Genomic DNA, 18010 nt, shown 5'->3' on the forward strand with positions numbered 1-18010 from the left:
TTGGCGTGTGTTATGTTGAATGCCATGTGTGCGGCATGGTTGAGGGTGTGAGTTGGTAGATATCTCACCACTAGTTAAGTAATTCCTTTCCTCGAAATGTCAGTCTCCCTGGGCACAGTACCTACAACTGAGGTCTGGAGGAGGGGCGTAGAGGGAGGAGCCAGTTCACACCCAATGAAAAGTCCTTAGCGTGCCCATGTCTCCTGCGGATCCCGTCTATACCCCATGGTCTTGATGTCGTCCCCAGCATCCTCTACGGACAAGGAGAAAAGGATTTACCGGTAGGTTATCAAAATCCTATTTTTATGCTCTCAGTCCTTCTCTTCCATTCTGTTCTGCCTTTTCCCCTCCCCTACTTTCAATGTTTTTCCTAGTGTTTGTTTTTACTTATTATTACAAAAATTTTAGATGCATTTGTACAATTTGTGATCTTGATATTTTATATTTCAAATGAGTTTCACTGTATCTGTCCTGTGCTTCTTTAAATAAAAGAATATATACAAACGAAAATAAGGGGGGATGGCTCACGATCAATGGCACTTCATGGGAGGCTATGCCCCTTTTCCGGACACGCTCCTTTGGCATGTGTAAATGTTCTATTCTCCATAAATGGAATGTTGGAAGTTATACTTTATGGCATTTACTGGGATGCTGTCAGTACTAAGGCTAATGGTCTGCTAACCTCAACAGCGTTTGCACATAGATCCACTTTCATTAGTTTTTCTGATTCAAATTTTTAAATTCCCAATCTGCCATTGCTGCCCGGACCGGGCACTATAAATGAAACTTATGTGGCTAGTTACTGAATGTCTGGTTTCACTGCAAAACTTTAGGAGATATAATTCTAACCATGATTATCCAGCAAAAGCCCAGAGCTGTCTGACGATCACCTGCTGCAGCCACCTCTGTATGGGGTAGATTGTCTAAAATCAGTTTCCAGATTATAGGACATAAATTATAGAACCTGATCGGTTGCTTTTGGGCAACACCGCCACTTTCCCTTTTTAGAAGTTATAGTAAATCTACCCCAATATCATCCCACAACATATTATAAACATATATCTTAGTATGGTCTACTTACTTGTTCTTGCCATGTGGATCAAATGTAGGTGGCCCTGTTTATCAAGGTCAGATTACCTGTGCAGTAATGAGTACTAGAAACCACTTGAAGGTTTTCAATATGAATTGATATCTCAATAATACCAACACAATATATAACACCATTACACAGCCCGTTACTCACAGTCAGCCATTAAATCTTAGAAACACATAGGTTTTTATTATTCTAAAATATAAATTTGGACATTTAAAAGTGCAACAGTTAACGCATCTGTGGAGTACATCATAGTCAAAACACATATAAACAAAGGCAGTGATACAGCTTAACATAATTGTTTTGGCAGTATTTAAGGACTATATTGTAATAAAATATACAAATTGATGTATAACATCATCTTAGCTTACGTCCTTCAATAGAGAGTAGGACTATTTAACACAAACCCCATTTAATGAAGTATCTATTCATGTTCTAGAACAGAGCAGTGTTTACTGGAAAATATGAGATTGCATTTTAAAGATGACGAAGAAGATTATAATATAACTTCTTCTATTAAAAAGAGAATCTGTAATTGTGGTTTGGCGGGAGAATAAAACCACAATCCCAAACCTCGAAAAATATATTAAACAAAAAAAGAATTACATTTGGTCCATTTAATTGGTTCTTTGAACCATTTTCCAGTTTATTTTGTATATATGGCCAGTTTTTGTATAAGGTTAATCATTAGAAATAACAATTGAATAACGGTTATCTAGGTAGTGATCTGCAACAGAAGGATCTGTCATTCAAATTTCATGGCACTCAAATGTGCATCATATTCCTCAAAACATATGTATAGTGGGTGCCCCACTTACCAAATATGGCCATTTTAAATGTGACTTAAAATATTAAGTTACATATATGTCTCTTAAATTATGGCCTATATCAAGAACTATAAATGCACTAATACTGATGGCAGAATAAGTCATTGAATGAGTGAATCATACCATGTAGTCTTAAAGAACCAAAATAGAATTTCCAGCTATCTCCTCACATATGTTAAAACCATATCATGCAATTCAGAATGTTCGCCTTCCACCATTAGGATCTATTGAGACTGGGCTTCTCAACCATGCTAACAAAAAGGTATTTTATGGGCACCAAGAGGGCTGTTGATTGATATAACGCCAAACCTGGTAGAAGCGATCATAAGTTTTAGTGTAATGAAATACAGTTAAATGCTATTAGTTGCATTTACATAGTAAAGTTTTAAAAACAAAGTTTAAAAAAAAATAAAATACTATACTACAGCAGATTACTTTCTGTTTTAGTAACACTCTTTCAATTCATACTGTAGTGGTCAATAGTTTTCTCCTAAGTCAAACATCAGTTCTATTGCATATTAGCCGCATCCTGCTTTAAGCATTATTTAATCTGTATTAATACACAGCACAAAAATGTTTGCTTTATGTTAGACTATTTAGTCCTTAGAGTCCATTGGCTTGTTAACAAATAATACTTTCAATGAATTACCATGGGTTATCAAAAATACATCTAGTATTAATGCTAAAACATTGTTATTTGCACAGAACAACATTTATGATAGTATTGATGGCTAAAATTCTGTTTGCCAAATGCTTCATATTGCATTTAAAAAAAAGTGTTTGTTTTTTTCTGAGCTTTCTTCAGTCTCTTAAAGTGGTTTGAAAAGTTTTTGACCCTTGTGTAACAGCAGCCCCCAGTAAGAAATATAGCACACATAATTCTCGAGTGGTCTCTTCTTGTTAGTTCAAATAATATGTTCATTTATTCCATATTTACATAATTACATTGATGAAATTCAGCTGTAGATTGTTGTCAGTTTCTTGTTGTCAGGAATGCCCTTGAAGCTACCGGTTTCATGTCCTTCCAAAAATATAAAAAAATATAAGAAGAATATACTGAGATGCTACGATGTACCGCTTGATAAAATGCACAGGGAAGAGCTTAGAACGTTGGCCTCCACAACAGCCAATAATTCCAGTTGGTACCTGTAGGTGCACTTAAAGTTGTCAGAAGTACCGAGTGGTCAGCAAGGCAAATTGTTCATTGTCACATTGTCCATTGCAATAAAGTGGTTTTCTTAGTAAAAAAATAGAAATCCCTGGACTTCACAGCCTTTCTCTTATAACTTCATGGTATGGTGAGCGAAATCTGAGACACATGTCTTAAAGGAAGCTGTCCTCAACGAGATCCGATGAATCTATTCCAATGTCGTCCATCATTTCAATATCTTCAATGGTCTCATCCTCTCTCTTGACGAATGTAGAACTGCTGGAACCTGTTTCGATCGCACTTTCATCAGATGTTTGAGAACTGAAATGAAAATATTATATTTATGTTTCAGCCATCACTCAGTGAAATCTGAATTATATTTACAGTACATTCAGGAAATGACATTGTTTGAAGTTGCATCTTTTTAGATTATATTGACTATTGTTAATACTCTCTTGAAGGTCTGATGCATATGACATGTATGTAAAGGGATGACAGCGTAAGATTCAACATTGTTTATGTTTATTGCTCTTCGCTTATTGGATGTGTTTGAATAAACATGACATTGAATATGTTGGCTCCATGTGACATTGCACACCTTTCATTTTTTTTCTGATTGGCTATCAAATGAAGTTCATGGATGGTGCTGGAGGCACTATGGTCACCTCTGACAAACTGGATGGCCCATTCCTAAAAGGACCACCTGAATGGTGCTCAGACTACTACGCAGCAGAACAGAGGAGAGCAGAACATATCTACCCACTTCCGAATCAGTCATAACAAAGCTGTCCCATTCGGTGACAGATCCCCCAAATTAGGACTCTCCTACCTAAATCAGGGCAGGTGGGTGATATGAAATGGTAGGTTTGCAATGATGCTTGAAAATATCTGTCTGCAATGTTCTATAACATTGTATGGACTATATGATAAATGTAAATGATAATATTAAATTACATCTATTACCAAGGGAATGATTACAGTATAAACCGTTTACTCAAATGACATAAGATGCTGTGGTTACCTGTGCCTGTTTCTCTTGCCTGACTCATCATCTGAGACCGGGTCAATGTCGGGGAGAGGAATGATGTAGCCACTGTCAGCGCTAAGTCTCTGTTCATCGAATCCGCTCTCTCTGTCCTTCATCTTGTTCTCATTCTTGTAGGTCACGCCAATGTAGGAATTGTCACTATCACTTCTCATGCGGGTGACCGCGGGATGGTCGCTTTTTAAGAAGTCATGAAGAATTTTCTCGTAACACTGCAAAGTGTAAAACATCCACAGGTTACAGTATATCTACTCCCATATATATCTACCAATGCTCACATTCAATAAATTTGAAAACATACAGCCACACCCACTATCAACTTGTCGGTGATTGTGATCTACTCAACAATTCATCTGTAGGCCATGCCCTTTGGCACACTGAAGAAAGACATCTGACTTTCATGGCCAGCGGAAGAAAATGTTACTTAAGAAGGCAAGAGTATAGCACTATGATGTTATGGTAATGCTACTTAAGAAGATAAGAGTATAGCTGTTTATTGGCATGCTGTAAGAGTTGGCTAGATAAAGTACGGCACGGCAAACAATGTCGCCATAGGAAATCTTTATACCTTTTTGTATTCACCAGGTAGGAGGCTCTCAGCTATTTCACTCAGTTGATAGAAAGAAGGTCTCTTCTCTGGCTCACTATTCCAGCACTTCACCATGAGGTCATACCTGCAGACAGGTTCAAAAAGAATAGTCAGGCTGATGTGAATGAGCAAATATTCCCTGTAAAGCACGTAATCATATGTAGGTGCTATATAAATAACTTACTAGTTGGTGAAATATACTTACACTTCATGGGTGGCATGATCTGGTTTTGCCATCCTGTAGCCACTTTTTATCTTGTTATAGAAAGTAGAATCCACAACCATCCCTGGGTATGGCGTTCCACCTTAAAGCACAATGAGTAAAATTGATGAGGGTCACCTTAATTCATTGCAGAAGACTATATTAAATAAAATAGGTGTTGGTGATTTCTGAACAAAAACACAAATACGCATATGTCAGGAGCAGTGTTGGATTTTTCCTGGGGTGATACGGCTGCAGCACCCCTTCCCCCCCAAGTAAATTTTGCCACCAGCAATGAGCCAGTCAGAGCCTGTCCACTAGCTTCTCAGGGCATAGCTATGGTGGTGCGGCTGCTATGGGGCCTGGGCTGCCCCCAGGACCCAGCCCCCCCCCTGCTTCTCCTCTGTCTCTCCTTCCTCATTGATGTTCCAGCACAGCCCCTCCTCCTTTTGATCGATTACTGAGAGACAGGGACAGATCCAGGGGGTGAGGGAGTAGGTGGAGAGTGTGTGTAAAACGCAGTCACATACACACTGACTGCAAGTTCACCCACTATGCATGTCTCCTGCAAGAGCCATATCACTAGGCTGATTTAATAGTGAACTATAGCTTTCTTATATACCTCTATATATCAAAAGTGATTATGATTAGGGAGAGTATATAATTTAAAAATATATACATATATTTTTTTAATGGCTAAGTTACAAATTAATTTGCATGTATGCCTGGCTGGCACTGAGGCTCACACTATGCCCAGAGCTGCAGCATGTGGCTGTGTGTTAAGGGCACAATTACCCTCATTGCTGCCACTGGTGAATGCCTTCCCCACACTAAATACTGCATGGTGGAAAAGGAGACCCTGTAGAAATTTTGCTATGTGGCCGCCATAGGTTTAGCTACACCCCTGGTGGCTTCCCATTGGAAGTGCAATCTGTTAATCATACAATGGACTTGAGCCGAAAAACCATCTTAGAGGGATTGCATCGGCTCCAGCCACTAGAAGCCAGGTGTGGTTGGTAGAAAGGCAGGGGAGTGGCCTCCTACTGGAAACACTTTTTGCTAGCACCGAAAAGAAGGCCTTTTTATAATAACCACACAGCATAAACACTGCATTGTAATATGTTTCTACTTATATTCTAAACACTAAGCCTAATAATTAATTTATAGTGACCTTTATATAGGACAATGTAAAAAGGAAAAAACCTCTCGTGGCGCTGCACAATGGAGCAGCAATGGGCGGTACAAAAATAGGTCACCAACCTATAAAACGATAGATAATAGAAAAAGAACAACCTCACCTATTCTTCCATCCCACACAGTGGAAAGAACTATTTCATATAGACAATATTACACTATGTTGTGATTTATGTCTTTCTGTTTCATGTAATACCATTATCTTGGTGAGAACTATACAATCAAGGGGACATTTGGAGCGCAGAAAGTGAGGTTGTACTTTTTCTATTACCTTTATATAGGGTTGCCATAATATCCCTGTAATCCGGGACACATATGAATTACACAGGTTCTGTGGCTAGATAAATTCAAGCCTGCTTTTTTTTTGAACTGGTTTTAATCTGCCACAGAACCTGTGTAAATTATAGGTGTCCCGGATTATATATGTTTTTTTAAACATTCATGATGCACTCATAAGTAAATTAAAATATTTGCACTTCATGTATAAAGTTTATAATGAGGTGCAGTATGTTATATGTAATTAATGTTAGTCAGGTTAGAGTCCGTTATTAACTATGCCAGTGTTTCCTATATCTAGTCCTCATGCCACACAAAGGTTGGGTACATATCAGAACGATGTGTTCCCGGCCGATATGCTGGCTGTTTTTGCTACGTTTGTTGTTATTGTTGAACTTTTTAATAATAATTATTAAAAGCTATGTTGTATGCACCAACTAGGAGATCTTTAAAGCATGCACTGTTAGGGGTCCCCAAAAACTGGAGTTGGGGAACACTGATCTACGTACTGAAGGCACTTTAAATTACATATTTGTGAAAAAACAATTGCGTCATGTCATTATATATCTTGTAAGCATGTATGCTGTAATTTCTGAATTTTTTACTTAATTTGTATGAATTGACAGTGTTCTTGTAGTACATGGCACAGAGGCCTATGTTATTTTGTGGATACAAATATGACAAAGTTTCCCATACTCCACCATTACAGTCCAGGTTTTTAGGCTAGCCATGCTTGAGCACAGGTGACTTAATTATGATCTCTGTTAGGTTGGGGCTGGGAGACCGGAGTTCGGGAACCTGGCGGTCAGCATACCGACCAGAATGGTAGGCGAGTGCAACAATGGGAATAGTGCCTGTGGGTCAGCATTCTGTGTGCCGGCTTTATGATTCCTGAGGATCCCGGCGTCGGCATGGTGACCACCGGGATCCTGATCGCTGGTCACAGTCACATGACCGGATCCCCCTCTGTCAGTTTGTTTAACTATATGGGCTCAAGCATGGATTTCTTTAAAACCCGCACTGTAATGGTGGACTTTGAGAAACTATGAAATATGGTATGTAAGGCACCTGACCTCATTTGTTTATCTGCACTGATTAAAGCATTTTTCCAGGTCTCCTCGGCAGCACATCTCAAATCCTTTGCCCGCCGGCTAAATGCCCTATTCGAACAAAAGTGCTCACTACCCTATGGGGTAGCAAACACTTTTGTGTGAGATCCTTCTGCAGGGTGAATGCATTTGCCCTTTGTTGAAATACTCCCCTTAATCACAAGTGAAATAATTATCTCCACGTTTGGATCATTTAATATGTGTCACTGTGTAAAGACTACACCTGTGCACCTGATAGGTGACCTGGAAAACGTGAATTGTTTGAGAACCACTGGATTAGATCACAGGTTCTCAGGACCCAACACAGTGCATGTTTTGCTGGTCTACTCACAGAATCACAAGTGAAATAATTTGCTCCACCTGTGGACCTTTTAAAATGTGTCAGTGATTTATGAATACACCTGTGCTCCTGCTGGGTGACCTGGAAAACGTTGACTGTTTGCGTTCCTGAGGATCGAGTTTGAGAACCAATGCATTAGAGCACAGGTTCTCAAACTCGGTCCTCAGGACCCCACACGGTGCATGTTTTGCAGGTCTCTTCACAGAATCACAAGTGACATAATTAGCTCCACCTGTGGACCTTTAAAAATGTGTCAGTGAGTAATTAATACACCTGTGCACTTGCTGGGTTACCTGCAAAACATGCACTGTGTGGGGTCCTGAGGACCGAGTTTGAGAACCACTGCATTAGAGCAATTCTACCCACGTGTGTGATACCTTTATTAACTCTTGTATCTCCCTATACTATGTGCACATCTTTCTGCAATTGTAGAAGGGGATTCTATTAGCCTTCATACATCCACTTCTTTTAAGATGTTTTGTCTGCTCTGCATTAATAAAATATTTTCAAAAGAACAAAGATTATTTAAAAATATAATAGTAAAAAGACCAAGAAAAACATTTAAGTTGTTTCTTTGTAAATAACTTTTGTAAATCTATTATCTCATAATAATCTATACATACCAAGAGAAAATATTTCCCAAAGCAGGATGCCAAATGACCACACATCACTCAGAGTTGTGTAGAGATTATCAAAGATACTTTCTGGTGCCATCCATTTTACAGGGAGGAATGTCTGTAATGGACAATAATGGACAGCTTAGTACACAACATAGAATTTAAGCAAAATATATGCTACACCAGTTATTTACATTCTAAGACCATCTCCGCTGTACTTGTTAGTTTCAAGACAAAATCATACAGCGTAGATAGAATTTGGGAGTGGCACAATGTAAGGCTCTGATTTAGGGTTTGGAATTGAACATAAATGACATGTAATTTACTTTGAACTGCATGTTCACCAAGTACCACTGCTCTAAAATCGAGTGTGGTCTTGGTAATTATAATCTTCCATCTATGTTAGATTGTAAAGCACGGGTAGATTTCATACGTACGCTGCCCTTTGAAACATAATTGGAGTCATGCATTATGTCTCTGGCCAGACCAAAATCACAGATCTTCACGATTTTCCCGTGTGCCAGTAGGACATTGCGAGCAGCCAAGTCACGGTGCACACACTGCCAGAGGAGACACAAAACACAGTAAGATTAGGGTATGTGAAAGGCATGTGGAATGCAACAGACGTCACTCAGGGTTCTGGACGTACATTCTTAGATGCTAAGAACTCCATGCCACGGGCAACCTGGTATGTGAAGCTGAGTAAGTCCAGTAGGGTCAGTCCTTCAAAGCCATCATCCGAAAGCAGGTTTTTCACTTCTGTTTGAAAAAACAACATCATTTATTATTGTTTTTCTATTTTTATAGGTTGAAAGAAACTAGAATCTATCTATCTATCTATCTATCTATCTATCTATCTATCTATCTATCTATCTATCTATCTATTTATTTATTTATTTATATAATTTACCTGCAATAGGCTTCTTCTTGTAAGATGCGGGACGGTCATACAAAGATCTCTGAATATCAGAATACTTAGATGCCTCATTCATCTCTAGCATCGGTACATACTGGGTAGTGTCCGCCTGTTTCATATCCATATAGTCACCATTATTTTCAAAGGATAAAATTACATAGCTGTAATATAAATAGAAACATTAGCACTGCACCTTTCATGAGCTGTACATTTCATAATACAAATACATTTATAATACAGTGCAGCCAAATTACTACTGAGAGAAACATGACTTATAGAAAAACAGGTACTAAAGTGACCACACATGGACATATCCATATTTTGCATTTAGCCTGCCTGGCATAGCTATACTATATGACCAATCAAAATCTAATAAATCAGGTTTTAGCCAGATAAAAATATGGATAATCATCAGCCGGCCACTTTATACTGATTGGACAACAAGATCTTTGCAATCTAATCTACCATGTGCATAGCAAGATTGGAGAGACGCAGATCTTATGGTTTGGTGACACTGATAATGTGTGGCTAACTTAAAACTTCATGGAAGTACGTAAAACAAAGGTCACCGATAGCTGCAGGTGTTGGAATGGTCAGTACCACTAACTGTTCATAAATTGCCCCTGCATATCAATGTGCTGTCTAACAGCAGCGCCGATAATGACAAGGGCACATAGCGCCCCTGTCACCTTGCACACACCGCCGCTGTAGTACATGGGGGAGAAGTGGTATTAGCACATAGCGTGCACTGATACCACTTCTCCCCCATAAAGACAAATAATACATGTACCCCTAGGTAACTCAAAAACAGCCAATGACCAAGATCAAGAGCATGTGGGTGATCTCATACCTTCTGGTGCTATCATCAGTTGGGTTAAGACCAAAAATATCAAGATCTTTCTTTTGCTTCTCTGGATGGCGACTCTGAAAGTTATCCCGGTTCTTGTGCAGATAATTCACCAGGTCCCCATAAATGCAGTATTCCGTAATAATGTAAATGGGTCCTGGAAGATAACAGGCAATGTACATGCTGAGATAGTATTATAAGTCTGGATATGGATAGACCACGTATTATCAACCCAAGCAGCCTCAAGCACATTTCGATTTTACAATGTTCACATCAACGTGGAAATGTCAGTCATTAAGCGGCCATTCACATTCAGCATTATATGCAAACGCCAGGTGTCCTAGGTTTATTGTAGGAGAAAAGCCGGCCACAGGTTGGATGATCGTGCAGACAATCGGGCGGAACGCACAACGGGCAGAGTGACAGCAGGATTATGGCTGGGCCTCCGTATACTGCAAGGCACCTGTATTTAACAGCATGAAGTCAGCTGAACAATAGACAAGAGTACTGGTCATGTTTGATAACCAAACGTTCCAGTCCGTGTTTCAGCCATGTTCAGACTGTGAATGATTGCTATTCATGACCATACACTAAATCATAATCGCCCAGAACAGTTATTTAATAGACTGATAAGAACAATTATTGTTCAGTATATGGCTTCTTTAGTTCATAAAATGTCCTACATAGTGCACATGGCAATGTGTTATACAGACCGTATGTATTAAGCCATCTATAGAGTGAAGAAGTAGACAAATGGAAAAGTTGCAATCAATCTGCTTTTGCCTATCATTTTAAAGAATGTACTTAGTAAATGCTGGGCAGAAGCGGATGGGCAAATTCTCCACTCTTTACAGGGCTTGATGCATCTCCTCCTATGGGGGAAATGTAATAGGGTGTGAGAATCAGAAAGTGAGAGATTTTGGTAAAATGTTCCCTTTTTTTAAAGTGGCAATCATTTACATAGCAAAACCAGGTTGATTTTGTCATGTAAATGATTGCCACTTTAAAAATAAATAAAAGAATTTTACCAAAATCTCTCACTTTCTGATCTCACACCCTATTACATTTCCCCCCATATCTCAAATGACAGATCCTCAATTAAAGGGTTGTATCACATGTTTTCTCCCTACCCACAGAGTCCTGTAATTAGACCTGTATTTATTGTGTCAGCCTTCATTCTCCTGTGGCCCACGGAACCATCTAATCGGGTGAAGCAGTGAGATCTACAGAATAAGCTTTCCTGTGCCTCCAGGGAGATGGTCAGTGTTGGAGGTAGGCTCTAGGTTGGGGCAGCTGGCCTAAGCAGAACACGGATGACATACCTGATTTGGTACATGCTCCCAGTAAGTTCACTATGTTTAGATGAGCTCCGAGATGTGTCATTATCTTCAGTTCAGACATCAGAGCCTGCTTCTCACTGGATCTAGCTGTGGCTATGAGAGGAATAAAAATTAGTATATTCAGACTTGCTCCACTGAGATCACATGTGAGGCAGGCAAGCATGCTACTGTGAGATACTTACGTTTAAGCATTTTCACAGCTACTTTCGTCACAGACTGGGAGCGACTTAGCCCATACGCAGTGCCTTCCACTACTTTCCCAAAGGCACCAGATCCAAGGATTCGACCTGAGCGTTACAGTATACAATGTTTAATGCCTGTTCTGTTAAAGCTCATCAAGTAAAGCTAAATATTCCAACATTCCCATAGCATAAGAAAAGCATTACATACCACACAACAGGCCTGTATGTAAGGCAAAAAACATAAAAATAAAGTAACTTTGTGTCTGGAACAATCCATGTTGCCATGCAAGGGGAGGAAATACATTTATATGTTTTCTGTGCAGGATAAATACTTTCTGCTTTTGCATGTAGCCCGCAAATGTTAGCTTTATTTTAACACTGCAATTTACATTTCAGTCTGAACACTCTTCACCCAAATCTAACTCTCTCTGCATATGTTATATCTGTCCCACCTGCAGTGCAGCATGGTTTCACCCAGTTACTTGCTTTATTTCTCCACGTCTCCACTCTTTACACTGCTTCATACCTCTCCCCCGTAGTACACTATGCTTATTATGTGCACAGTACACTATGCTTATTTTGTGCACAGTGCACTACAATTATTAAGTACACAGTACTTTATGCTTATTATGTGCACACTACACTATACTTATTATGTGCACAGTACACTACAATTATTAACTACACAGTACTCTATGCTTATTATGTACACAGTACTTTATGCTTATTATGTGCACACTACACTATACTTATTATGTGCACAATACACTATGCTTACTGTATGTGCGGGTGTAGTACGGCTGACCGGCGGTCTCCTGACCGCCGGTCAGCTTACCGACGCCGCGATCCCGGCAGCATACCGACGCCGGGATCCCGGCGGGGAGGGGCGAGTGCGGTCGCCACGGGTTCTATTCCCACTCTATGGGTGTCGTGGAAGTACACAGTATTCTATGCTTATTATGTACACAGTACTTTATGCTTATTGTGTACACAGTACACTATGCTTATTAAGTACACAGGGGGTCATTCCGACCTAATCACACGCTAGCTATTTTTTGCAGCGCTGCAATCAGGTCCAAACTCGGCATAACTGCGCATGCGTATGCACCGCAATGCGCAGGTGCGTCGTACGGGTACAAAGCGGATCGGTACTGGGCGATGGATTTAATGAAGATTGACAGGAAGAAGGCGTTTGTGGGTGTCAAATGACCGGTTTCAAGGAGTGGTTGGAAAAACAGGCGTGTCCAAGCGTTTGCAGGGCGGGTGTCTGACATCAATTCTGGGACCGGACAGGCTGAAGTAATCGCAGCGGCTGAGTAAGTTCAGACCTACTCAGAAACTGCAATAACTGTTTTTGTACCACTCGGCTGCACATGCACCCTTGCAAAGCGAAAATATACTCCCCCATAGTCGACGACTATCTGATCGCTGCGCTGCAAAAAATAGCTAGCGAGCTATCAACTCGAAATGACCCCCACAGTACTCTATGCTTATTAAGTACACAGTACTCTATGCTTATTATGTACACAGTACGCCATGTTTATTATGTACACAGTACGCCATGCTTATTATGTACACAGTACGCTATGCTTATTAAGTACACAGTACGCTATGCTTATTATATACACAGTATGCTATGCTTATTATGTACACAGTACGCTATGCTTTTTAAGTACACAGTACTCTATACTTATTAAGTACACAGTACTCTATGCTTATTATGTACACATTACTCTATGGGGGAGATGTACTACTAAGCGTGAAAAGAGTAGAAAAGTGAGCTAGTGGAGAAGTTGCCCATGGCAACCAATTAGCTTTGAAGTAGCATTTAAAATTTGATTACTATAAAATTATACAGAGCAGCTGATTGGTTGCCATGGGCAACTTCTAAACTGGCTGATTTCTCCACTCTTATCACTGCTTTGTACATCTCCCCAAAAGCTAGAGCAAACCTATGAGAAAAACACTGCTCAGTTAAATGTGAAGATAAAGTATAATGGGGCAGATGTATTAACCTGGAGAAGGCATAAGGAAGTGATAAACCAGTGATATGTGCAAGGTGATAAAGGTACCGCCAATAAACTCCTAACTGTTAATTTACATATTGGAGCTGATTGGCTGGTGCCTTTATCACCTTGCACATATCACTGGTTTATTACTTCCTTATGCCTTTTCCAGGTTAATACATCTGCCCCAATGTTTTATCTATTCTGTTAATAACTGCTATTTTAGTTTTTAAACCTCCATGAACAAAGGACCCTAACAGTAAGCAAGAAATGTCTGGTCTGTGGTGTATAGTAATGTAACTGTCTCCCTTACCAAGGACAAGCCCATCTCTTTGAAATTCCCATCGTGAATCGTAGGGCAGTTGCATTGGGTCTACATAGATATACTCATGGCCATCAGGACTTATTGACTCTATGACCCGCCATCTTATTTCATATCTTGGTTTCTGGGAAGGAAAGAGAGCTAATGTAATGTGTGTAAATAGGACATTCTGAGCATAAGACTGGTGTTGTGAAGATAATTTCCTACCTGTTTCCATATGATGACGAGAACAATAAGGGATATGATGACTATCACCAGCAGAACCAGCACTGCAGCGGCCACTGTTAGTTCCGAGCGCAGAGCTTTGGAGGACAAATAAATGATTAAACTTCAATAAAAATTAAAAAAAAACAATTATGACAAAACAGTAATATTCTTGTAACCGGCAAAAACAGCACAATCTGCAACAGAAGGTATATTAGGGTGTGGATCATAGGGTCGACCGTAACTAGGTCGACCACTATTGGTCAACAGTGACTAGGTCGACACCTGAAATAGGTCGACATGGTCATTAGATCAACATGAACAAGGTTGACATGGAAAAAGGTTGACATGAGCTTTTTAAAACTTTTTGATGTCGTTTTCTTCGGAAAGTGATCGGGACCCCCAATTAGTGCACCACGTCTTCTCGCATGGCTCGCTTTGCTCGCCGTGCTTTGGGCAAGGTTACTATTCCCAATCATAGTCCATGTGGATCGTAAAGTATGAAAAAGTTAAAAAAGTGAAAGACTCATGTCGACCTTTTTCCATGTCAACCTATAGACCATGTCGACCAATAGTGGTCGATCTAAGTGCAGTCGACCTAAAGACCGGATCCCGTATATTATAGCAGTTATCTTTGCAGAATTTGAAGCCACACAAGCCACATTTTTAAAGCCTGGTACACACAGGGCCTAATTCAGATATGGGTCCGGATGTAATGCAGCGCGAGACGGACGGAGCTCCGAGATTTTTTTAAAGCAGCAAACATTTACAAGGCAAAACCAGGTTGGTTTTGCCTTGTAATTTATTGCTGCTTTAAAAAAAACGTACAGCCCTACTGTGCAGATCAGGTAAATGCCCCGATCCTCACTGCAATAATCAGAACAGTGTGCACAGCTGTTTCAAACTCAATGTGTACGTTCTTCAATAGATTGCGAGGTCGGGCATCTTAAAGTTTAATAGAGTTGTGCACGCACCCCCGTGTTTTGGTTTTAATTCATCATCATATTTTGGTTTTAGTTTTGTGTTTTTGTCTAAACCACCCTCAAGTGTTTTAGGGCGAATTTGGTTATTTGGTTCTGTTAAAAATCAATTAATAAAAATTATAATCATTGATAAAAATCAATAAAAAAAATATAATAATAACTAAAATCATGTCAATCCAAAACCGGAAACTCAGATTTAAAATCTGATTTCCGAACTGCGTGAAGAACTGAACCAGTAATCTGTTCAGATTGGATCTCCTCGGGAGATCCGGACAAGGTTTTGGTTTGGTTTGGATCCACAAAATTTGAGTAGATTCGGATTTCTGGAGAACCACTCGAAATTTTAAGCAGCACATAAGATACAACAGGAGCAGGAGCATTTGAAGCCATTTATCGGCTAACACTCCTGCATACACACCTATACAATTATCGGGCTGATCAGACGATTTTGGGTAAATGGCCCAAAAACTGTATAAGTACGTACCCAGCTTAATAAAACTACAATATATTGCTCCTGGAAACTTACTCCATATAATCAATTTCATCCATTCTTTTGGGAGTAGATGGTGACATACTGAATCTCATTCTGAGTAGGAGGTACTGTATTTGTGGGCACTTTCCATTCAGCAGTGGTAGCTTGCTAACTACCTTATGCTAATGTTGGGAATCCGCCGCCCCTGCATGCCGAGTAGCCTTCTGTCTACCTGCGGAAAGCCGGGCCACCTGGTTCATCATTAGTACTGGGACTTACACCAACTCTATGCTGTCAGTAACAGGCATCCCAGCTCCGTTCGCACATTTTAAACAAGCATGAGAGCCAGGCTACATGCCCACGACACTCCCATGATACGGATCTGCCACTTAATTGCCATCCGGAAACGCACATCTCATGGATAAAATGATCCGCCGATGGATGGATTGGGCTGTCCTCACTCGTAGTCTTTATCTATGTGTGTATGCATAATCTGGCGCGTGCACAGCCTGTGATTGCTTTCTATGACGCATGCGCAGTTCGCAGATATACGCATTTGCACTTGCACCTGACTCAGAAACTGCCCCATTGTACATAAATTGCTCCTCTTATTCTGTTACTTAGTGCATCAGGATTATACACTCACTGAAAATACTCGTGAGCAATACGATACCTGAGAACATTAACTCCTAACTGTTAAATTTCAAACATAATCCGAGATTTATCAAGCTGTGATAAATTGCACGGTGATAAAGTACCAACCAACCAGGTCCTAACTGCCATGTTACAGGCTGTGTTTGAAAAATTACAGTTAAGAGCTGATTGGTTGGTACTTTATCACTGTGCAATTTATCACTCTCCAGGGCTTAATAAATCTGGAGACACCCCCCCCCCCCCCCCCCCAGCCCCCTCCACTGTGACAATGAGATGCCTGCGAACAATAGCCACTAGTCTGGAAAGTTAGTTGCATTAGTACACAAGCAAGGCCTTTATGAAATAAATATACTAAGTTACATACTAGGTGCGACCAATTTCAGCTCCCTTTCAGCAACCCCAAGGTCATTCCTGGCTATGCAGCGGATTGCTATTGTCTCCTCCACTTTCTTGAAGGTCACCTGACTCTCCACTCGGTTCTCATTGTCTGGATGAGTCTCTTCAATGATTTCTGAACCATTGGTTATCAAAACGGACCAGAATGTGTCATTATTGCACCTGAAAAGAAAGCACATTAATTATCAAGAACTAAGACAGCTTTCTGGCGTTCCAAACAAATGGTGTATTACGTCAAAGTTGAATGTTTACCTTTTTATATCCTTGCAAACCAACCATTCCAAACTGGGTACAGGCATCCCTTTAGCTAGGCATTCTACCGTTTGCTGGCCAGAAGAATCATGGTGATCATCCACCAAATGTAATATCAAAGCAGGAACTATACACAATTTTGAAAAAGAAATTTACTTGTACAAATGAAATAACATAAAACATTATTAAAACAAAAAAATAGATATTTTCATTTTTAACTATTAAAAGCCAATTACATAACTTTGAAATATAGTAGCCAAAAAAAGTAAAGAACTTTGCATATCTAAAATGAAACTTAGAAATAAAAGTAATACAGCTTTCTATTTACCTTTAATTTGCAACTCAAATGAGTAATTTCTGATTTCAGCATCATTTTGAACGACAAGTGTGTATATCCCGTTATCTTCCTCCTTGGCACGAATAAGTTTCAGTGTGCTTATGTACCTGTTAGAAACATGATGTGCATAGTATGGTTGGAATGGAGCCGATTTCATGCGTACAGTACATATGGGGGGTCATTCCGAGTTGTTCGCTAGTTATTTTTTTGTCGCAATGGAGCGATTAGTCGCTAATGCGCATGCGCAATGTCCGCAGTGCGACTGCGCCAAGTAAATTTGCTATGCAGTTAGGTATTTTACTCACGGCATTACGAGGTTTTTTCTTCGTTCTGGTGATCGTAATGTGATTGACAGTAAGTGGGTGTTTCTGGGCGGAAACTGGCCGTTTTATGGGTGTGTGCGAAAAAACGCTACCGTTTCTGGGAAAAACGCGGGAGTGGCTGGAGAAACGGAGGAGTGTCTGGGCGAACGCTGGGTGTGTTTGTGACGTCAAACCAGGAACGAAACTGACTGAACTGATCGCAGTTGCCGAGTAAGTCTCGAGCTACTCAGAAACTGCTAAGAAGTGTCTATTCGCAATTTTGCTAATCTTTCGTTCGCAATTTTGATAAGCTAAGATTCACTCCCAGTAGGCGGCGGCTTAGCGTGTGCAAAGC

The 18010-nt window shown here is 40.0% G+C and overlaps 1 protein-coding gene across 2 annotated transcripts in view; it reads right to left on the minus strand.

Moving 5' to 3' along the window:
• Positions 1–1252: 1252 nt before the first annotated feature.
• The window catches only part of PDGFRA (platelet derived growth factor receptor alpha), a 36306-nt gene continuing 19548 nt past the window's right edge, over positions 1253–18010 (minus strand). For both annotated transcript variants that reach the window (XM_063920920.1, XM_063920919.1), the window contains exons 8-23: positions 17345–17460; positions 17017–17143; positions 16733–16926; positions 14263–14357; positions 14047–14179; positions 11728–11832; positions 11528–11638; positions 10209–10362; positions 9353–9519; positions 9092–9201; positions 8880–9002; positions 8449–8560; positions 4910–5009; positions 4684–4789; positions 4092–4327; positions 1253–3391 (exon numbers count right to left, since the gene is read on the minus strand). In XM_063920920.1, coding sequence (XP_063776990.1) covers positions 3244–3391; positions 4092–4327; positions 4684–4789; positions 4910–5009; positions 8449–8560; positions 8880–9002; positions 9092–9201; positions 9353–9519; positions 10209–10362; positions 11528–11638; positions 11728–11832; positions 14047–14179; positions 14263–14357; positions 16733–16926; positions 17017–17143; positions 17345–17460 — 2137 coding nt within the window. In that variant the 3' untranslated portion in view covers positions 1253–3243. The remainder of the gene's footprint in view (positions 3392–4091; positions 4328–4683; positions 4790–4909; positions 5010–8448; positions 8561–8879; positions 9003–9091; positions 9202–9352; positions 9520–10208; positions 10363–11527; positions 11639–11727; positions 11833–14046; positions 14180–14262; positions 14358–16732; positions 16927–17016; positions 17144–17344; positions 17461–18010) is intronic.

This window comes from Pseudophryne corroboree, chromosome 1 (genome assembly GCF_028390025.1).
Source record: "Pseudophryne corroboree isolate aPseCor3 chromosome 1, aPseCor3.hap2, whole genome shotgun sequence".
NCBI classification, from domain to species: domain Eukaryota; kingdom Metazoa; phylum Chordata; class Amphibia; order Anura; family Myobatrachidae; genus Pseudophryne; species Pseudophryne corroboree.